At 40.7% G+C, this 24,049-nt stretch overlaps 1 protein-coding gene across 2 annotated transcripts in view; it reads left to right on the top strand.

Moving 5' to 3' along the window:
* Window positions 1-19,832: 19,832 nt before the first annotated feature.
* ME1 (malic enzyme 1) overlaps window positions 19,833-24,049 on the top strand; it is a 140,444-nt gene continuing 136,227 nt past the window's right edge. The window contains exon 1 of one of the 2 annotated variants that reach the window (XM_070733138.1): window positions 19,833-20,150. In XM_070733138.1, the coding sequence (XP_070589239.1) occupies window positions 20,064-20,150 (87 nt within the window). In that variant the 5' untranslated portion in view covers window positions 19,833-20,063. Of the gene's footprint in view, window positions 20,151-20,265; window positions 20,689-24,049 lie in introns of those variants that run through there. The other variant, XM_070733139.1, reaches the window with a different exon arrangement.

Genomic DNA, 24,049 nt, shown 5'->3' with positions numbered 1-24,049 from the left:
TATTTCATGATGATTCTTTCCAATCTAGAGAAAAACTGTACTGATTGTAATTGAATCTAGCCATTAACTTATTATATTGTGGTTATTATTTTAGATGACAGACCCATCTTACAGGCTTGGCATTGGTAATAGTACATGGTAACAATAATAACAAGCTTGTAATATTTACATTTTTAATATGCAGTGTTTTGATATTTGCAACGCTACTATTTTGATCACATACTGTACGTTCAGAAATATGTTTCATTGAGTTTAATTGGATTTACTTTTAGGATAGTAATTATATGAAAACCTTTCTAAATTGATCCCCGTATAGAAATATAAATCTCTTAGTTCACAACCCCAGTGAATACCTGCATCCTAATATTAAGGTTATTTAGGACAACAAAAATACAAATGGCCACTAGATGGCAATAATCAGAGACAAAAAACCTAATTCATTAATCTGAATTTTTGCACTCTAAGGAAGCTCTGAGTAAGATTGCTAGTCTTTTTTTTTTTAACCCGCAACTTGCTTTTAATCTTGGTGTTTTCTATCATTGTAAACTGCATAAAAAGTAGTATATCAATCTTCTTCTAAAAATACAGCTTTCATACACATTAAATAATTTCCTATTGATTTTGGTTGATAAAGAGACAGTATTAAAGCAGATAAGTTTCTTGTTTTAGTTAGTTGGCTTAAGAATAATTAAGTGTGTTGATATCTGATCTTAAATGTAAGTGTCAGGGCTGGAGATAATTTTGTTATCTGGGGGAAAAAAGAAATAAATGGAAACTAAAACTGCCCTTTAACCACCAATTAGTTAAAGTAATCATTATGTGATGAAAATGTAACTGACAGAACTCGAGAATTGAAAACATTTATTACTCTATATTCACTTGTCAATTATTCATGTTAGAAAAATATTTTTGTCTAGTTTAAGCCCCTTATGAGTTCACAAGCCAGCTCATGTAAAATTTAAAAGTATTATAATTCAAAATCAATACAGAAGAAATGTTAAACCCAGTAAAGAACTTAGAAGTTGTACTTTAGGGGTAGGGCTCATCCTGGTTCAGACAGGTTTGCCCAAACTGGTAGTGACCTGCTGGTGATGTCACCAAACCAGATCAATTGGTGCCGGTCTGTGGGTGCTGCCATCTCTTTTTTTGAATTTTTAAAAAAATTAAATTATTATTATTTCCTGCTGAGCATGCACAGAAGCTGAGTTCTAGCACTGTGCATGCAGTTGCCATCTGTTTTTCGGCTTCGTTTTTTTGCCACGCAAACTGGCAGCAAAGTAAGTTAGAACCACACCTGCTTCCAGAGTACCCCAACCCCTGAGTTTCGGACAGGGGCGGCATACAAATCTAATAAATAATAATAATAATACTTATCATCATCATCATCATCATCATCATCATTATGTCAATACAACACAGCAAATGAGATCACTATGCTGGATTTCATATTTCATCACCAGTCGGGCGCTTCCCAAGCACCTAGGATTGCGTGATGTAGCGGCAAATTATGTTTGCCGATCCCAGTAAAGCGGCCTTTTGCAATTGACAGATGGAGATTTTGTCAATTCCAATGGTTTTCAAATGTCCGCTGAGATCCTTTGGCACTGCGCCCAGCGTGCCAAGTGCCACTGGGACCACTTTCACGGGCTTATGTCAGAGTCGTTACTGGAATTTTTTTTAAATAATAATAATAATAATAATAATAATAATAATTATTATTATTATTATTATTATTATTATTAGGCTCCTATGAGGATGTAGGAAGGCTTGCTAGGCCTAAAATGGGGCATGAGGGGGTGTGGAACTCCCCATGCCTGTTTTGGCTCCCAGGGGGCTGTAGGGGGGCTTGCTAGGCCGAAAAGGGACGTGGGGGGCCTTCAAGGGAAAAAGAAAGGAAGAAACCCTCACTGTTTTGGGATCCCCACATGCATGGAGTTTGAGATGAGAGCTTATTGTAAGTGGCTGCTAAGCTATCCTTCTAAGCTAATCAACAGTGGAGTTCTAAGAATTCCAGATGATCAATGAGCTTATTCTCAGTTTTAAAACGTCTGCTTTTTACCCCTCCTACGAAAGTCCTTCTGGGGTTCTTCACAGGAAGGGAGAAAGGGTGGGAGGGAGGGAGGGAAGGGGAAACTCTTTTACTCACACTTCATTTCTGCTGGTGGAACTGCATTCCACCCCGTCCTGCCTGCTGCCCACCCCTGTAGATAAGGTATCTTTTTGTTGTGCTTGTGTGTAATGGACAGGGAAATTGTATCTTGTTGAGGCTTTTAGGGGAGGAGGCTAACCCTAACCCTTGACATGAATGATGTCAAATTGGCCATGCCCAGTCACATGATCACCCAGCAACACGTGCCATAGGTTCACTATCATGGATCTAGATGTTAATGGGAGATTATGTTTGCATTGAATTGCAAACATTACAAATAATATTTTATTGTTTCTGTCAATCAACTCCTAAGAATTAGAATCATATTAAATGAACTGGGCTTTTAAACAACGTGTTTAAAGTACAACATACTCTCCCTAAACCTCAAAAAACAAACAAGTCATTTTCCATGTCCTTTTTATTAAGTCTAATTGTTTCTCCTTTGTATTGCATATTTGTGTCAGTGCAGTATTTTGGTTGAGAAATTAGTAAGCAAATAGCAGAGGTGGGATTTCGCCGATTTGGACTGGTTCACGTGAACCGGTTGTTAAATTTTTATGCAGTTCAGAGAACCAACAAATCACACCACTGGCTGGCCCCACTCCACCCCTCCCCTCCCACTTGTAACATTCGTGGATATAGCTGCTGCTGTTCTCTAGTTCCCTCGCTTGCCTCAACCATGTGGCCAGCTGATTTCTGCTTGGTGAGCCTTCCTTCTCTGATCTCTGCCCACCCAGTCACATGGTTGGGGTCGCCCCTCACTACTTTTAGTACTTTTTTGGATATTTTTGAATGTTTTTTTAACAGAATATTTAATTATTTAAATTTCTTGGCTGCCCAACCTCAGTTGGCATGGACTAGGGGGGGAAAACAGCTAAAAATATTGAATCACATAGACAGCCCAGCTTAAAATAATCTAATGGACAACAAAAACACTAAAACAAAATAGAAGCTATTGAACAAATAATAAATGAACCCACCCCTGCTGGTAGATGAAAAAAATGCCCAAACAGGCAAACTGGAAGTCCGTTTTTCTGATTTTTTTCACCTTGGGGCTACAGGGAAAGTTCCCTGAAGTGTCCGGAGGATGAAATAGCCTTTCCTAAAGCTGAAAATCAGCTGGTACGTGCTGGAAAAGTCTCGCGTGTACTCCCATATGGCTCTGCATGACACCTATGGCATGCATGCCATAAGTTCAGCACCACAGTTCTATACCGTACAGGGATTTATAGGTAATAACCAGCACCCTGAATCGCACTTGAAAGTCAACTATGCAACTCGCATAGCAGTGGTGACACATGGGCACATCAAGAGTTATTGCTGGCACCATTGCATTTTGACCCACTGTAGCTTTCAGATGAGCAAAGACTCCTCCCCAACCAAGGAAAGGTGCACATGATAAACTTGTGCAAAGACCCTACTATCAGAGCTGCACTTTCGGAAGCTAGCCAGCCCAAGCGGCAAATCAGTCCAACCAGCTAACCAACCCAACCAGCCAGCCACGGACCAGTAGATATAGAGTTGAAGTCTTCAGTGAGACACAGCAGCAGTAGGAAGTCTTGGAAAAATATATTTACTTCTTATTTACACTACTACTGTATTCTACTTTACTATACTGTACATATATTACACTAGTATCTCACTAGTATCTCACTACAACTGTCTCAAGTACAATAACTCACAGCAACCAACAGATCAATACAGCAACTTCAGAGCACATTTCACACAGAGCAGGATCAGATATCAGAGAGAGAAAGAGAGAGAGAGAGAGAGAGCGCAAAGGAACAGGGAGCAGAGAGCTCTTGCGTATTTAAATATTTTTCACCATGCAGGTTGTTGCATGCTTAATTGCCTCAGAATGACTCAGCATTCTCTACTTAGGCCTTCCTTCTGCATTGAGATATTGCCTCTGGATATGCTTAATCCTGACATCCTCAGGCAACCTGCTGCTACCTGCTATTTGAACAGTAGTTCCAAATCAAGGATTCCCAAGTTATGAACCAATCTTGCCTGGGGAAATGCAGTCCCCTCCAAGATAGAGGCATCCTTGATGCAGGGGGCCCAAACAGTCACAAACACTCAGTCTTGTTAGAATTCAACCTGTGTGTTCTGCCCTACCCAGATCCAAAAGCTTCCTGGCACTGGGTCAATGCATTGATAGCTTCATATGGGCTACTTGAGATGGAGATGGGTATCATCAGTAAAGGACGAACTGTCAGATGATCCCATTAAACTGTCAGATGGCCTCACCCATGGTTTTATGAAAAGGTTGAACAGAAGAGAGGAGAAAGTCAAGCCCCAATGAAAAATATTTATGGTTTATATAGTTTGGATTGTTAGCTAATTTGAGTACCCCATGGGACGTGGGATTTATATTGATATAAATAAACAAATACTAACTAACATGGTAGCTGTATTTATACAGCACACTTAGATAATGATGTGGCTCTTTTTGGGTTTAACTTATTATATGAACCAGCTACTGTGGTTTATATGTTTATGGCTTAACATGCTTTGCAAATTTAGCGCATTGTGGTTTTTCCAACAAATTACCATCAAACAAATGGTTTGGCTGCTGTACAAATAGAGATGTTATGTTTCTACGAGTCCACTGGACCCAGAATAACAAATGTTTGTACCTGTTTCATTATAAAACTGTATGTGCAGTTAATTCATAATCATCAGGGATCAGCATCATGTGTACAAATAACCATGTGGAGTCATATAAATGATTCTGGACAGCGAGTAATAGTAAATGAATACAACTAGAATTTTGTTTATCATTTTATTCTAAGAATTTCACTTATGACCATTGGCTCCCCTAACAGAATGGAAGATGTTCACATAACGAAAGAAATGATAAAAGATAAACAAAGAAGGTCAAGAACTGGAGTGCCCCAGATTTAGATGAGCTGCATGGATTTTTACTGGAATCACTAATGTTTGCATGCAAGATTAGCAAACTGGAACTGGAAACAGAAACTGAAAAATGGCTAACAACTGGAAGAACCTTTTTGATTCAGAAGGTTGCAGGAAAGAGAAATAAACCTGAAAATTACAGGTCAATCACTTGGCTACTCACAATATGCAAATTACCTTCGGGCATTATTACGCACAAAAATTATGGATATCTATTCAACAAATATTTACTGCTGTAGAACAGAAAGGGTGCTGCAAAATTTCAAGATGAACCAAAGACCACTGATGATTGATAAACTGGTTTTCAAGAATTCACATAAAAGAGGAACAAATTTGTGCAGGGCCTGGAATGATAAGAAGAAAGCATTTGATTCTGTTCCACACAGCTGGGTTGAGAAATGCTTAGACATTCCATGAAGACTTCCATGAAGCTATGGCAAACTAAATTGATGACCTATGGAGAAGAACTTGTGGAGTTGAAATCAAACAAGGAATCCTCCAAGGTGACTCATTGTCACCTCTGTTATTTGTACTTTTTGTGTGCTCCACATACTGATTTCTGTAGATTTCATCTTAGTTTTATGACTATGTTAGCACTGAATAATTATATGCAATATATACAGTAGTCCCTCGCTATATCGTGCTTCACCCACCACGGCTTCACTTCATCGCGGGTTTTGAAGTCAGCGTTGGCACTGATACGGCACTTAGAAGTTTGGAAGGGCAGGACAAGCCAACCAGCCCGCGGCTGGGCGAATGATGAGCGGGGCGGGGATTGAGCTCCGGCGGAGGCCTGTCCCCTCGTTCAACCTGCCTCGCCAGTGCTGAGAAGGCAGTCTTTGGAGGCGTGCTTAGTAGTTGGCGGCGGTGGCGGCGGTGTGCTTGGGGTTGTAGAAAGAGCTCCTGGCAGCGCGCGAACGAGTGAGCGCGAGCAAAGAAAGGAACACGACGCGGCGGGGATTTCCAGACTGGGCTCGAGGGCGGGAGAGGAAGTGCTGGGCGGGTGGAGGGGGAACAAAAGAAAAGAAAATAGAGAGAGAAAAAAAGAACCAGCCGGGACAGCTCACCAGGGACTTTCCAGCCGGGGCAAGGCAAAAAAGACGTTTGGCCAAACTGCTGCAAAGAATAGCAGTGGGTCGGGAATGCTCAGGGGCTGCGATTCTTTTGCCCCCTCCCCTTCTTTTCCTCAGGCGCAGAGTAAGTAGTAGTGCGGGGGGAAAGTTAGCCGGCCGTTGCTCGCCTCCAGGCATCCGGAGCTGGTGGGAAGGAGGAGAAATTCCCCATCGCGGATTTCACCTATCGCGGCCAGGTCTGGAACGTAACACCAGCGATAGTGTACCGTATTTTTTTATGTATAGGACGCACCTTTTTCCTCCCTGAAAGAGGCTGATAATTAGGGTGTATCTTATACTGTACTCTGAAGAATGTTTTCCAAGCCCTAAGTCTTTGCAGGGTTTGTTTCATTATTCTAACTTGCTCTGAGTAAATTTCTTTCCAGCCCTAACCAGGTGCTAATGATGTTCCCAGCTCTTACCAGCTTGCAAGCTCTTTCATTGTTACTGTCTGCCAAGAATGTATTCCAAACACTGTCTTTGATTTTTTTTTTCACTCTCTATTTGCTTCAAATGTTTCTTTCCAGCCCTAACCAGGTGCTAACAATGTTCCCAGCTTTTACTGGCTTGCAGCCTCTTTCATTGTTACTCTCTGCCAAGAATGTATTCCAAACCCTGTCTTTGTAGGGAGTTTTTTCCCCATTGATTTACTTGTTCCAGATATTTATTTCCAGCCCTAACCAGGTGCTATTAATGTACCCAAGCTCTTTCATTGTTACTCTCTGCAAAGAAGAATGTTTTCCAAGCCCTAAGTTTTTGCAGGGTTTTTTCCCTTGCTCTATTTGTTCAGACTGTTTCTTTCCAAGTGTTAATGATGTTCCCAGCTCTTACTGGCTTGCAAGCTCTTTTATTGTTACTCTCTCAGAATAATTTTTTTAAAGCCCTTAACCAGGGGATGAAATAATGTGCTGAAGCTGACCAGACTAAGGACGCTAGCTAGATGAATACCTGGTAAGTAGATTCTTTTCCCTATTTTCCTCCCCCAAAGGTGCATCTTATATTCTGGTGTGTCTTATACTCTGAAAAATATGGTAAGTGATAGAGGATTTTGTTAGACAGAGATTACAAAGAAAAATGGTCAGAGTGCTTGAAAATAATTCACAGGGAAAAAAAGCCAGAAAAGTTTACTAGAAAGAGGTGGTGGTGGTGGGGGAAAGCAATGGATCTTGAATTGATATTGACCACATAGTATTAAGGATGTTGTCCATAAAGCCTCATGAGTTCCAGGTATTTTATATATGGTTCCTGAAATGTAGAAAAGCTGGATACAGATTTCCAGAAGACCTCTTTATATGGAAGAACAAAGACATTTTGGATTAAATATATTCATGCAAGTTTTCCTGCTCACCCAGGAGACTATTGGTAATATGCCTATTCACATTATGAAATTACGGTTATTAACTTTACGTTATGAAGTTACAAAATATATTAATCTTACCTTTCTCTAAGAGAAACTCTAAGAAATTGAAAGAGATGATTTAACATTGTAGTAAATCCCTACTCCTGCATTCAGTATGCTCCAGTAACTTTAACAGAATAGGCTTCAGGCTATTTACATGAACAAAGCTTAAACAGATATTATTTTTAATTTTAACAACCGTACAATTTTATTCATGTTTCCCCCCCCCCCGTTCCCCAAATTCTTCCTCACTTCAACAGTATTGCACCATAGTTTTAAGACAAAGCAGTTGTTGTGTATTTTGTTATTCTTTTCCAAGTTGCCACCAGCAAAAACAGGAGGAAGCATGCCACACAACAAGCTGCATTATCCTATGTAGCTCAACACAGCTCCTATTAAGTAGGTTAGCAGCATTTTTAAGCATTTCCCAGAACCTGAAATATGAGAGGGACCTTGGAGGGAGACTTCCTTCCTACAAAACTAGGCACATGTTCAATATACAGTATACAGTATTAGTCTAACTTCTTTTATGTTGCTGAATTGTTCCACTCCTGGTATTTATCATTTATACAGAAACGTGAGGCATATGCTTGCTTTTAAAACGACCAAACCTTTAATGATACCCTTTGAGCAGAAAACTCACCACCCATCCAAATAATTTTCTTGAGATCTTTCACTATTGCATCATCATATTGTGCAATTAAACTTTCCTCCACAGTGCACTCTCAGCTTAAGATTGTTTCCAACTAGTGCACAAGGTCCACCCAATTTTCTGCATTGATATTACTTTGCTTATCCTTTTAAACTCTTCTCACCTTTACCTGTGCTTAAACCCTATATCTTCTGCAGCTTGACCCTATGTATATTTACTCGGTAAGGATGAATTTCTTGGAAAGTACTCCTTGAATCTAGCACGAAGCAATTCAGTTTGAATTCCTCCCGTTTTTTGTGTTTTTCTTCTACAAAAGAAATCCAGGGTCCCTCTTCTTTTGACTAATCCAGGAGTTCCCAACATGGGCTGCACGTCCTACAGGGGGGGCAACATGATTTTTAATGGGAGCAATTGGAACCTTGTTTAAACCAAGTAAATGGCCCTTTAGGCTTCCTCCACGTGAGTAGGAGTTCACTTTTTGAATAGTAAGAATTATATGACATTGGAAGGGAGCGTGCGTCAGGATTTAAGAGATGCTTAAGTGAGGCATGGCCAAAAAAAGGTTGGAAACCACTGGATTAATCACTTCAGGAAGACCGCCATTCCTCAAAAAATTGGGAGACTGTAGAAACAAAGGACAAAAATCACAAACTCAAAAGTAAAAGCATATATAGTAGGGGCGGAGATCCTTTTGGAGTGTGCATACATTTTTTTTAAAAAAAAAATATCTCTGAGACCAATTTGGAAGTAGTCAATGGTTTTTGAAAGATCCTTTTTCAAGAGGCAACTGGACTTCCTTGCTTTTTCTTTGAAGACGTTTCGCTTCTCATCCAAGTTTGGAGGGGAAGCGAAACGTCTTCAAAGAAAAACGTCCAGTTGTCTCCTGAAAAGCACCCTTGGGACAGCCATGACTTGGATGACTGAGAATCTATGCAGACATTTGCTCAATGGTAATATTTACATGCAGGCAAGGTGAAAGAGGCAAAGGTGGTTGTTCCTCAGCATCAGTAACAGGTTCCTACCGGTATGGTCTGACACCATCGTACCAGTAGCGAAAATGGAGGTGCGGTGCAGTTCCATTTCTCTATCATGCATGCTCACGCATCCGGGCGGGATTTGCAGGAAGCAAAATCTCACCAGGGGACCCATGAGAAAGATTTCAGCGATTATTCTGCTTCCGCGCATGCACGGAAGCAAAACCCCCACCAAAATCTCACATGTGCGCGCATCCGCTCGCGAGATTTTGCTTCCTGTGCATGCACAGAAGAGCCGGGGTGGCGCAGCAGGTAGAGTGCTGTACTGCAGGCCACTGAATCTGACTGTAGATCTGTAGGTCAGCGGTTCAAATCTCATCATCGGCTCTAGGTTGACTCAGCGAGGTGGGTAAAATGAGGACCCGGATTGTGGGGGCAATATGCTGGCTCTGTTAAAAATGTGCTATTGCTCACATGTTGTAAGCCGCCCTGAGTCTAAGGAGAAGGGCGGCAGTAAAATTTTGATTGATTGATTGATTGAATGAATGAATGAATGAATGAATGAATGAATGAACGAACGAATAAATAAATAAATAGCCCAGACCTGGGGTTTCTTAGACCTTCCCCCCTTACCAATGAATGCTTAGTTTGACTGCTGAATGAAGGATATTGACAGTTTTTAATTAGAATTTTGAGATTATTTTTTAAAGTACAATTGGATTGTTATTATTGTTTCCTGTTTTTCTGTACATGCTGTGAGCCGTCCCGAGTCCTCGGAGAGGGACGGCATATAAATCCAAACAAACAAACAAACAAACAAATATCTTGCTCAGATGTGTGCCGAGTGAGATTTTTGCAAATTTTTGTTTCTGCGCATGCGTGGAAAAAAAAAAATCTCTCTTTCACACAGCCCCTTGCAAGGTTTTGCTTCTTGCGCATGCGCAGAAGCAAAATACCGCCCAGACACCTGCGTGTGCATGGCCGGAGACACGGAGCTGCGCGTGTAGTGCATCAGTATCATCAGGAGCGGCAACCCCTGTCTGCTCAATATGTAATTGAAAAACCACAAGAGTAAACAACTATTAGCAATCACTTAAAATTAAGTGTAAGCAGAAAATAGATTTGTTTCTTTTGAAGCAAGCCCAGAATTCATTTTGTATAATATATAAATGGAAATCGTAAAGTAGGCCACATGTGGAAGCAGGACAACTTGTAGGCCAGGGTTTTTTCCCCCCAGATCAACTGGCTGACCTTGTCCTCCTACCTATGAGTGCAGATTGAAAACAAGGAGAACAAGCTGAACCAGCAAGGCTGTTTGCCAGGAAAAAGTATCAGAATCTCAGGATTTCATAATTACCTTTAGCCTAAAACATCCAAACTCCTGGAAAATATGAAATAACATTATTAGAAACTTCAGCTGGACTGACATAAAGTCAACAGATATTAAATTTAATTAGAAGACCAAAGAGATGCTTGCACAGACAGTCCTTGAGTTCATTTAGTGACCATTCAAAGTTACAACAGCACTGAAAAAAGTGACATGGCCATTTTTTATGCTTATGACCATTGCAGCATCCCCATGGTCATGTGATCAAAATTTAGACACTTGGCGACTGACTCATATTTATGACAGTTGCAATGTCCCGGGGTCATGTGATCATCTGACAAGCAAAGTCAATGGGGAAGACAGATTCACTTAACCATGTTACTAGCGGTGATTCACTTAACAACGGTGGCAAGAAAAGTCATAAAATGGGGCAAAGCTCACTTAACAATATACATTTTGGGCTCAACAGTCCAACTGTTACTCACAACAGTAACTTTGAATGGCCTACAAAGTTAAAACAATACTATTGAACTGTGTACTGCAGATACAGCCTAAATCAGTGATGGTGAACCATTTTTCACTTGGGTGCTGAAAGAGCGTGCGCGTGCGCTATTGCACATGTGCGAGTGCCCACACCCGTAATTCAATGCCTAGGGAGGGCAAAAACAGCTTCCTCCGCCCCATGGAGGCCTGAAATGGCCTGTTCCCAACTTCTGATCAACCCAGTAGGCTCGTATTTCGTCTTCCCCAAGCTCCAAAGGCTTCCCTGGAGCCGTAAAAATGTCCTCACCCACCCCCTCAGAGACTCTCTGGAAGCCAAAAACAACCTCCCAGAGTCTCTATGCGAGCCAAAAATCAGCTAGCTAGCTAGCATCATCACCATCATCATCATTATTATTTATTAGATTTGTATGCCGCCCCTCTCCGTAGACACAGGGCGGCTCACAACAATAATAAAAACAATATACAACAAATCTAATATTAAAAAATATCTAAAAACCCCTTATTTAAAAAGCAAGACATACACACAAACATACCATGCATAAACTATATAGGCCTGGGGGAGATGTCTCAATTCCCCCATGCCTGATGGCGGAGGTGGGTTTTAAGGAGTTTCCGAAAGGCAAGGAGGGTGGGGGCAATCTTAATCTCTGTGGGGTGTTGTTTCCAGTGGGTCGGGGCTTCCCCTGGGTCCCGCCAGATGACCCGGAGAAGGCCAACTATGTGGGACCTAACTGGTCGCTGGCATTCGTGCGGCAGAAGGTGGTCCCGGAGATATTCTGGTCTGATGCCTACATACATAGCATACATATTGGAGTTGAGCGAGGGCAACGGCTCACCGTGCCATAAGTTCGCAATCACTGGCCTAAATACTAGCTATGTAGGCTGTATCTGCAGTATACAGCTACTTGGTTTACATAGGGATAAACCTGGTTCATGGCAGGACAATTACAGCAGATAAGCAAAAATACTTTGTTTTTCTCTGTGCATTCCAGGATATTGACCAAATGGACTTCAAAATAGCAATTGCTGAAAGAACAGGAGATATAGAAACTAGTCACCTTTTGTTATTATAAGGAACATGATATATTAGATTAAATCTAAATTATGTTTTAATGTTGTAACTGCGATAAAGTGACAGAGACAACATTAAAATTCAACTACATAATCATGTACTTGACATTGATTACAGTGATCCCCCGCTCGTTGCGAGGGTTCCGTTCCAGGAGCCCCCGCAACGAGCGGGTTTTCGCGAAGTAGCGATGCGGAAGTAAAAACACCATCTGCGCATGTGCAGATGGTGTTTTTACTCCCACAGCGCTAGCGAGGAGCCGAAGATTGGGGGCGGCGCGGCTGTTTGCCGCCGGCATGGGGGGCTTCCTAGCAGCCCCCCAAACCCTGGTTGGGGGTCCGGGGGGCGCTGTCTCTCGGCGCTTTCGAGCTGAGTCCGGGAGCGAATTCGCTCCCGGACTCAGCTCGAAAGCGCCGAGAGACAGCGTGGACAGGCCCGTTCCTTGGCGCTGTCTCTCGGCGCTTTCGAGCTGAGTCCGGGAGCGAACTCGCTCCCGGACTCAGCTCGAAAGCGCCGAGAGACAGCGTGGACAGGCCCGTTCCTTGGCGCTGTCTCTCGGCGCTTTCGAGCTGAGTCCGGGAGCGAACTCGCTCCCGGACTCAGCTCGAAAGCGCCGAGAGACAGCGTGGACAGGCCCGTTCCTTGGCGCTGTCTCTCGGCGCTTTCGAGCTGAGTCCGGGAGCAAACTCGCTCCCGGACTCAGCTCGAAAGCGCCGAGAGACAGCGTGGACAGGCCCGTTCCTTGGCGCTGTCTCTCGGCGCTTTCGAGCTGAGTCCGGGAGCGAATTCGCTTCAGGACTCAGCTCGAAAGCGGCGAGAATGAACGGCGTGGGCGGGCGAAGGGCGGGCGGCAGCGAGGAGTTTGCGTGGGCGGTGGGGAAACTCCTCGCTGACGCCAGCAAGAGGGGGAAGACCCAGGAAAGCCACCCAGCAGCTGATCTCCCGGTTGCCATCTACGCATGCGTGCCCATAGAAAAAACGCACGCATGCGTAGATGGTATTTTGACTTCCGGGTTGAAAAATCGCGAAGTACCCTGTTCGCAATGGTTGGGGACGCAATAAACGGGGGATCACTGTATATAATTTTGGATTAAATTGACATTTAGATTTAACAAATAAATCTTTATTCAGATGATCCCCTTTTGGTTGTTTTACTCCAGATTTTTGTTACTCAGTGTTATAGTGAAAATGGACTGATTGGAGCAAGAAAGCATATCTGTATACCTTGGCAAAATGCTAACTATTAAAAAAAATGGGTGAAAAAATGTGGTAGAAATGTAGTGGATAGCAATAGCATTTAGACTTACCGTATTTTTCGGTGTATAAGACGTACCTTTTTCCTCCCTAAAATAGGCTGATAATTAGGGTGTGTTTTATACTCTGAATGTAGCCTTTTCTCCCCAGCCCTAACTAGCTGCTAGCTATGTTCCCAGCTCTTAACTTGCAGGCTCTTTCATTGTTTCTCTCTGTGAAGAATATTTTCCAAACCTTTTGCAGAGTTTTTTTCATTACTCTAACTTTCTCCAAGTAAGTTTCTTTCCAGCCCTAACCAGGTTCTAACAATGTTCCCAGCTCTTACTGGCTTGCGAGCTCTTTCATTGTTACTCTCTCCAAATAAGGTTTTTTTAAAAGCTCAAACCAGGGGATAAAATATTGTGCTGAAACTGACCAGACTAAGGATGCTAGCCAGATGAATATCTGGGAAGCAGATTCTTTCCCCTATTTTCCTCCCCAAAAGCTAAGGTGGGTCTTATATTCCGGTGCGTCTTATACTCTGAAAAATACGGTATATACTGCCCCATAGCACTTATCAGCAATCTGGGAGGTTTACAATGTAAGCATTACTTGCAGATTGCCTCCAACAATCTGGGTCCTCATTTTACGGACCTCGGAAGGATGGAAGGCTTTCTGATAATATACATAGTGTGCTTCAGGAAATTAATACTTACTGTAAGAATTGGAAAATGGCTATGTATAATATTCTATTTCTGCTTGCTTTCTTATATAGAAGAAAGAATTTTATCTGTCAGGAGAAACAACAAAGTTGAATGAATGTAGCAGAAAATGGGTATTTAGAAAATGTTGTGGGTCAAGAATATATGGTTGCTGAATGAATACAAAAGTGACTGTGCATTGTGACAGAGGTACTCTGACAATATTTGGTTATATAGATACATTGAATGACGACTAAACTGCAGAACAAATATAGGAAAAACAAATGAGTCGAAAGAACTAAAGGAAGATTAAAAATAAGTCTATGAATTCCTGCAAGTGGAAAGAAGTGTGAAGAACAAAAGCCATCTGTTGCCTACAATTCTGAGAAGACAAGTCATGTGGAAATGGCTGAGTGTTTTTTCCATGCTTTCAATACACAGTCCATGTTTCACAGGCGTAGAGATAGTACAACAGCTCTGCAGAACTTCAATTTTGTTGGACTAATTCCTTGACATTGCCACACAATTGAGTGCAGTATACTTGAGAGCTGAACATGCCCTTGTTATTCTAACTTATGGATCAATGATCACTACTGGCAACAGAGTGCTACCAAAGTAATTGAACTGGTCCATTGTGTTTCTACCATTTGATTGTGATGTTGGGTATTCTGTGTGGTACATGATGAGCAGACTGGTGCATTACTTCAGTCTTTAGTGGTAGTGAATCCTAAGTTTTCAGAAGCCATAGAGAATTTATTCATATTGACTTGCAATTCCGGCTCTGAGCCAGCATTCAGGGCTCAGTCGTCAGCAAAGAGGAAGTCTCCCAGAACCATTTCCTTTACTTTGCCAATAGCTTCCCATCCTCTCTGAACTTGAGGCGGATTCCAGCATCACTGTTCTGAAAGGCATTATTCAGCATGATAATAAATATCATGCTGAACTGTGTGGGAACAAGCAAATAGTCCTGTTTAACTCAATTAATAACTGGGAATGCCTTAGAGCAGGGCTGTCCAACTCGCGACCCGGATGCATCACATACATCACGTAATGATGTAAGTTTGGCCTCCCTACCTTAGAGGAGTCTCTATTTTCCAGCACTTGGCCATGAGGCCAACATGGAGCTGACATATCATCTGAATTTGGTCAAACTCTGACATGATCCTCCACGGGCCTGTTTTGGTTAAGAGTATTGAAGAATTTTATGAAATCAACCCTGGTTGCATAAAACGCGCGATTAAGTTCCTGTTGCTATTGCCAGCAGGTCAATTGAGGTGCAGTTGGTTTCAATTTGGGGAATCCTGTTTATACAGTGGTACCTCTACTTACGAACTTAATTCATTCTGTGACCAGGTTCTTAAGTAGAAAAGTTTGAAAGAAGAAGCAATTTTCCCATAGGAATCAATGTAAAAGCAAATAATGCATGTGATTGGGGAAACCATAGGGAGTGTGGAGGCCGTTTCCTCCTAGAGAGGCCCCACAGCGGCTTCTCGCCATCTTTTTTTGCCCTGTTTCCTCCCAGGAGATTCCTAAAGAGGCCCCACAGAGGCTTCTCCCTGCCTTTTCCGGTTACAGTTTCGGAGGCTCGGGTTTGTAAGTGGAAAATGTTTCTTGAAAAGAGGCCAAAAAAATCTTGAACACCCGGTTCTTATCTAGAAAAGTTCGTAAGTAGAGGTGTTTTTAGGTACAGATACAACTGTAATCTTTTACTAATAAACAATGGCTGTTCATGGAGAGCTATAAATTGTTCACCCCATTTCTGCAGGAGCTGAGTCTTCTTTGTAATGAAAGTTGAACCATCTATACTGGTATTCCCAACAGACTGAAGCCTCAAAGGAGTGCTTAATAAACTTAATAGACGTAATAAAAAAAATTCAAGTCTTCTCTATTAGCATATCCCTACATTTTGTCTGTCTTGGTGCTCAGCCAGGCATCTTGCGCAGCAATGGAAAAGGCGTTTTTCTTGGCAGCTGATGATAAATTGTCCTGATGGACATGATGAAAGGGATGCTTTTCAACAAGTAAAGCCTGTATCTCATCATTTTCATCAAACCAGTCATGTTGCTGGAGAGTTCCAATATCTTCAGTGCACATGAATGGACAACATCCTCTCGGTCATTCTCAGCACTGCCAGGAAGATATAAGTCAGCTAGGTCAGTTTTTAAGTCTAAGCCCTGCTGTGATTCTTTACCCACTACATTATTTTCATGACTTCAGATTCTTGTAGTCCTGTCTTAAGTCTGATGAGTAAGCAGGACTGCCACATTAAAACAGAGGAAGTTTATCAAGTACGTTCTATCATTTGAGGAAAGGTAGAAGACAGGGTTGAGTTTTGCTGCACTGTAATAATTCTTTGTGAGACCCTTTTTATTGTTTCATTTTGTGATCTATTTCCAGGCTACTTTTCAAGACAAATTAAGTGACACATTTAGGAAAGCTTTTCTTTCAAATCTTCGGTTCTGTGACTTGGTGAAAATTTTCCTATAATTGCTTACTTTTTTATCAGTCTTTGCCAACAGTCAAGCCAGCTTTGCTGTCTCCAAGATTTTCTTTTTTTTCCAACACCATTATTTTATTAAAAATAAACTATTCAACCTAAAAAAAATCCAGCTTTACTTTTTATTTTTTTAAATATATATGTGTGTTTTGAAAAATACAGTACTTTCATATTTATTTATTATTCTGACCTTATAAATAACTCAGGGCAGCAAACATACATAAGATTCCTTCCTTCTGCTATTTTCCTCACAACCCTGTGAGGTAGGCTGGGCTGAGAGAGGACTGTCCCCAAATCATTCAGCAGGCTTTCATGCCTACAATGGGACTAGAACTCAGTCTCCTGGTTTCTAGCTAGCACCTTAACCATACACCGATGTAGTTATTTTTAACACAATTAACCAACTCTCAGTAGATCTTTCACTTAAAAGAATTTATTCCCATGTTAATATTAAATTGCTCTTGTCAACAATAGCTTTCCTAGGAAAGATAACCTTTCTTGCTGATTCATTAAATGAAATTTCATAATCCTGATTCTTAATGAAGTTTATCTAAGAAAGTAGTTGGGCTAAGAAAATAGTTGAGTATTTATACTGTACTCAACTGACTATAGGAGAGGCTGCTCACAACAGCAATAATCTGGTCTTTGTGCTAGATTGGGACCATATTGTCTGAAAACCTTGTCATAAAAAAGAAAACATTTTGCCTTTTTGAACTTGAAGGTTAAAGTCTGTATAATTTGCTGATCTGTGGAAGGCTTGCTTGCATATTGGTAACAATATGCTATATGCTAAGAGATTAGCTACCTTGATTTCAAGGGACAAGGCAATCTTTTTACTATTGCGACTAAGAGTAACAGTTCAGGGTACAAGATTAAATGAACTACCTCAGTATGTTACGTTTTTGCTTCTCTTAACACTAGTACGATATAACCCCATGTTATACGGTAATTATTGCTGGATTAAGAGCTTGAGCCTGGCATTCATTATCTCATATGGCTAGAAAGCTGACTCAACCAAACCGTCCTTCTCCTTTTAGAGCATAGAACATACCCAGAAACTTCCTCTGTCTCTCAGCAATTGTTGCATTGGAGCACAATTGTACACTGAATTTAATGTAACAACAAATAGATAATCTAGGAGCAGGTTCCTCCTGGTTTAGACTGGTTTGCCCAAACCACTAATGACCTGCTGGTGATGTCACAATAATGTCAGTGCCGGTCCATGAGTGCCGTCATCTTTTTAAAAAGAATTCCCTGAATTTTTAAAAAAGAAATTTCCTTCTGCACATGCGCAGAAGCCAAGTTTCCAGCACTGAGCATGCAGTCACCATTTTGTTTTTTGCGTTTTTTTAAAAAATGGGGGGGGGGGTTTGTGCTCTGCATGCGTAGCCACATGGCGCGGGAAGAAGCAAACCGGCAGCGAGGTAACTTGGAACCCATCCTTGATTAATAGTGATCTATTTTGTGGTAAGCAACTAAACACTGGGCTGTAAAAGTATTTTACCTCATCTTTTTAACTTTTTTTAACTAAACGGAAAAAGGTGTTTGATTCTAGAACTGCTTCTAAATAAAAAGGCAAGAGATTTTCTTTGTAACAATAGATTTTGTTCATTTTTGATGGAAATGAGAAAGAGATGAAATGATAGAATTAAAAAAAAGCTAAACTATATTTAAATTACACTAGCAATACTATAGGCTATTATTATAGATAAATTATATATACTGTACACCAGAGAATCCATAATTTCATTAATGCCCTTGATGTCTCTACAAGCTTACCACACTCAGCAGCACATAGTTAAATTGTAAGCTAACACCATTTTAGGTAAATTTTCCAGAAAGTAAAAGCGTTATTTCCTGATACCTACAAGTCAAATATCTATGCAGTTTTGAGGCTGATCCTTGAAGCCTAAAGTGAAATTAGCCCAAACAACTTTTGTGAAAGTTTTTTTTCTTTCCCAAAATATTGTATATTACAAAATATTAGCATTTTAAAGCTCGAAAGGGTTTTACTTTTACCGAATGAAGAGATCTTGACCACAGATTACACAGGATCCAAACTAAATCTGTTGCCAAATATTATAGACTACTGAACAAGCTGGACAATATATTTAAAACGTTTGGAGAGATTATTACCAGATTATTACCATATTAATTTGCAAACAATGGTGTTATGCATTAAGTGCCATGGAAGAAAATATGCTCAAATAGTAAAGCAATTAAATGCATACAATTGTTTTAATTAGTGAGTTAATAAATATGTGATGAAATAGTCTTCTCACACGTCTTGTTCCAAAATCACATCATTTTGTACACAGAACTTAATTTTGACTGGATATATTTTACTATTTTATGGCAGATGTAACTACCGTGGGATTGGGATAAGATCACAAAATAGGTAAGACTAGCTCAATTGTGCATGAGAGCATTTGCAGTTTGTTTTTAAAGACATAAATCTAGGGCCTATATTTTTTAAATTTGCTTCCCATCTCAACATAGCAAAAAATCAATCTCTTGAGTTTCTGCAGTCATTACCAAAAAGACAGCTTGCAAAAGATCAGTTCTTTCCTAGTCTCCCTATCCTAAAATTATGGTAATTCTTAACTAATTTACGGTAACTACAGGGGCCATGAATGCTACCATCTTTCAGGGCCAAATTTTATTGATTGGATAGGTATGTATATTAATTAGGTCATTGGATTGAGTGTACATGTGTATTGTGGGATTTTATGGTTTATTTATTTATTTATTTAATTCAACTTCTATGCCGCCCAATTCCGAAGGACTCAAAATTTATAATTTTAGTGTGTTTAATATTAATATTGACTTCTTCCTATTATATTGTATTGTTTTATATTGTTGTAAGCCGCCCTGAGTCCTACAAGATTGGGCAGCATAGAAGTCAAAGTAAGTAAGTAAGGTAAGTAAGTAAGTAAGTAAGTAAGTAAGTAAGTTAGGTGGGTAGGTAGGTAAGTAAGTAAGTAAGTAAGTAAGTAAGTAAGTAAGTAAGTAAGTAAGTAAGTAAGTAAGTAAGTAAGTAAGTAAGTAAGTAAGTAAGTAAGTAAGTAAATATTCTTTTTATACACCAGCATGTCCTCAACCCCGCTTGAATATTTGCTCAAGGGGCTTATTTCACTTCAAATTACCTTTTCACCTTAGGACTGGGCGCCACAGGTGTGAACCTAAGAGGGGCGGGCAAGGAAAACGATGCCACCCGGATCGATGGGAATCTGCCTGCAACCCCTCACGGCTAATACCCTCCGCCGGGGAAAACACCTGAAGCGCCTCCGCGACTGTTTCCAACAACTCCTCCGGAATGACTCAGCGACTCCCAATGGCCTACTGACCTCGGAGGAGGAGGAGGCAGTTGGGGAAGCTCCGTTCCTTCTCCCTCTTCCTCCTCCTCCTCCCAAGAGGCGGCCGCCTCAGCAATAAGCCATAAGCGTCAACCACCGGCAACAGGCGTCTCATCCGCCGACCACTGCGGCCCCAACCAGCGACTCCCCTACTCAGCAGCAACCACGAGCATGGAAGCCGGCACACCTGCCGATGGCAAACCTAAGTGGACCACCAAAAGGGGCTGCGATGTTTTACGCGACCCGGTCCTCAACAAGGTTCGCGGGTCGGGCAGGGGGGGTAAATGGAAGCCGCTCCGCCGAGCGGCTGTCATTGGAGGGGGGGGGGCAGCAACGGGAAAGGCCAAGTTCGCTTCCAGCAGCGCTTCAATAGCAGGGAGAGTTTTCCATGCTTTTGTGTGTGTGTGTGCGTGTGTGCGTGTGTGTGTTTTGGCTTAGCAGAGCCGGCTTGTATTTTTTCCGGGCTGGCTCCGCCTCGGCGCTCGCCCTGTCAGCTAAAAGAGAAACAACAACTACCGCCGCCCGGCGCAGCAATGAAGCGGCCCCCCACAAGCCGCTTTCCCCAGTAATTTGAACCCAGGCTCCGTCGATTGGTTGCACTCTTCTTGGCAAGGATCATCCACGCCGGCCTCGGTTGGAGTTGCACCGGGTTGAGCGTATAGCGTGTGTGTGTGTGGAGGAGAAAAAAAGCACAAGATAACACTTGGTGTGCAAGAGGAAGGCGGCTAGTATGGAAAGGGGGACTGGCTGCTTTGGCCGGCTTCGGGACTTTTAAAAGCAATGCTGAAAATATCAGGTGAAGTTGTTCCAAAGGATGGAAGTTAATGCGCGCTATTAAATAGCTCTTAGTACCGTAGTAGTAAATAGAAAGTAGAGGTAGTCTTCGAGTTACGACTATAAATGAGCCCAACATTTCTTCTTGTTAAGTGAGACGTTTGTTAAATGAGTTTTGCCTCATTTTCCGACCTTTCTTGCCACAGTTTCATATTAATGTATGCAAATTATATAGTTTGTAGTAAGCCGCCCAGAGTCCCTCTGGAGTTGGGCAGCACATTAAATTTAATAAATAAATAATAAATAAGTGTACATTCAAAGTGACAAAGTTATTATAAGTCTAAATTAAGTGAATTGTTGCAAGTTGTTAAGTGAATCTGGTTTCCCCATTAACTGCTGGTTAGAAGGTTGCAAAACAGGTACATTGCAACCATCATTGCAAGCCCTTCATGGCACCAGACCAGAATATCTTCGAGAGCGCCTTCTGCCAGAAGAATCCCAGCGGTCGGTTAGGTCCCACAGAATTGGCCTTCTGGTCCCGTCGACTAAACAATATCGGCTGGCGAGACCCAGGGGAAGAGCTTTCTTTGTGGCGGCCCCAACACTGGAACCAGCTCCCCCCAGAGATTAAGATTGCCCCCACCCTCCTTGCCTTTCGTAAACTCCTTAAAATCCACCTTTGCCGTCAGGCATGGGGGAACTAAGACATCTCCCCTTGCCTATGTAGTTTTATGTATGGAATGTTTGTGTGTATGATTTTTAAATAATGGGGCGTTTAGATTTTTAATGTTAGATTTGTTACTGTATATTGTTTTATCACTGTTGTGAGCCGCCCCGAGTCTGCGGAGAGGGGCGGCATACAAATCTAATTAATAATAATAATCATTATCATCATAAATATGAACCAGTTGTCAAGGGTCTGAATTTTGATCGCGTGATCATGGGGATGTTGCAAAGGTCATAAATGTGAAAAATAGTCAGAAGTCACATTTTTTTCAGTGCCGTTGTAACTGAATGGTCAGTGAATAAACTCTTGTAAGTCGAGGAATGCCTGTGTTACCTTACACAGTGTACCTTCTTAATTTAATCTTGTACCACCCATCCACATTGTTTTATTAGGGGAACTAGTTGTCTACAGTGTGTACTTTTTTGGTGTGTGTATTCTGTGCACAAAAAACCAAACCTTAGTTAGCTTTTTGTTATCAAGTATACTAAGGGGAAACTTACTGACTGTGAGAGTGATCAACCAGGGAAACAGCTTGCCTGCAAAGGTTGTGAGAACTCCAACACTCAAAAGGAGATTTTCAAAAGGAGATTGGACTGCCATTTGTCTGAAATGGTGTAGGGACTCCTGCTAGAGTGGAGGACTGGACTAGATGACCTACAAGGTCCCTTCCAACTCTAGTAATCTGTAATATCTGTAATACATTAGAACCTTTGGTCACAACCATAATTTGTTCCAAAAATCTGATTTGGTTGTGACCTGAACCTAATTTTGAAAATTTGGTGCTTATAAAAAAAAAACAATGGTCTGAAGGGGAAATTGGCCACAAAAAAAAAGTGAATTTTTTGGTTGGAACCTGATTTGATAGTGGCCAGAAGCCTTGTGACCATAGGTTCTATTGTATCTGACTTTTCCAGAAAGATTAAGCATTGTCTCTATCATGAAAACGTTGTACTGTTTCATTTTGCCTGTCAGGGTGCACTATTTCATTTTTTAAAAAAAGTCTGTCCCTACACTACCTCAATTGGCTATAGCAATCCAAGCAACTGTTCTCCATTGTGCTTCATTTGATTAGAGCTAAACTACCAGACTGTGGATAAGGTCACAAAGAGGTCTAGGATGGAATGCAGTGCAATAAAAAAAAGGTACTTAATATGGGATGAAGGTGAAATTTACAGAAAGAAGGCTAAAGCCCTGTTGAATTGGCTAAATTCACATTGACCTTAGGATCCACGTGGAAGTTGCTATATTTTTAAATTTTTGTTTTTGGGAGCAGGAACTGAGGAATAATAAAAATTATTATTATTATTATTATTACTATTATTATTATTATTATTATTATTAATAATAATAATGCCCTTTGGTATAACAACAAGCCTTATACAGTTTATGAGACAGGCAATAATACTTACCGTAATAGGTTAATCAATATCCCCTTCCTCTCCCATATCCCACAATTTACAATTGATAAAGACAGAAACAATTGATAAAGACAGACAGACTGTTTTAAAAATTGAAACAGCTAGTTAATATTCACAAGCCCAGGATGTAGAATGTTGATAAAAATACTTGGTCCATCAAAGATATGATAAAACCCTTGGTTGGGGCTTCTTTCATGTAGAAAGCAAAACAAGGATTTCCTCAGAATAAATGATTTCCCATTTTATTTAATAGGAATTATTTCTGGAAGAAGTAATCAGGACTGCAGTCACGTTGATGAGGAAAAATTCAAGTCACCTTCTATTATGTTAGAATAATGAAAATGAAACCTCTGTTATTGTGCAACTAGCTTCTTTCAGCTTTTTTGCTCAAATGGCAGTAATTTGGATATAATTTTCACCACTGCTCTTCCCATAGTTTGTACTTTTCCATCTTTTAATGGAATTTAGGATTTTTAAAAATATATTGTATAATAGTTTTTACTGTATATCACTCAGAACTGGGACACCTTATATATTTCGTAAGTAAGTAAGTAAGAAAATAAGTAAGTAAGTAAGTAAGTAAGTAAGTAAGTAAGTAAGTAAGTAAGTAAGTAAGTAAATAAAATCTAACATAACAATGGAAACAATTATGTTTAATTTGGCTATTAATGAATACCTGGACATGTTTGCTTGAGAAAAATATGGGCACATTTTTGCACTGTATTAAAAAAACATTTTCAATCTAATTTACATAGAGCCCTTGGATTTTCTGTATAGTAGTCTTGTTTCTAAGTCACATCCAAGTCTGACTCAACTTTTCTCAGATTAGACAACAAGGTCAGGTAGATGCTGCCACCTGCTGTGATAATAAGGTGTGTCTGTAGTGGTAAGATGTTACAGGTACTATAAATTAAATAATATGGAGCATACCCTGTTATATATGATCATTTAGTCAACTTTATCCCTTTCCTCTGTACTTAGCTTTATCAATATTTAAGCATATTTCTGCTTAAAAAGAATATTGAAAAACAATATTTCACAAAGAGGAGTTACCAAATTGTTAATGTATTGCAAGGATGCTATGTATTGCATAGTATTGTTAATGTATTGCAACCACTGAGTATGCTTATATAACACATCGAACCACTAGTGACTAGCTAATGTTTCAGATTAGCAAGTTTAACAAACTCAAACTCTGTGAACTGGGAAAAATGGGAGAAGTTACGCTTTGTGCTTCA

This window comes from Erythrolamprus reginae, chromosome 1 (assembly GCF_031021105.1).
Source record: "Erythrolamprus reginae isolate rEryReg1 chromosome 1, rEryReg1.hap1, whole genome shotgun sequence".
NCBI lineage: Eukaryota > Metazoa > Chordata > Lepidosauria > Squamata > Dipsadidae > Erythrolamprus > Erythrolamprus reginae.
This window is presented reverse-complemented; position numbering and strand designations above follow the sequence as displayed.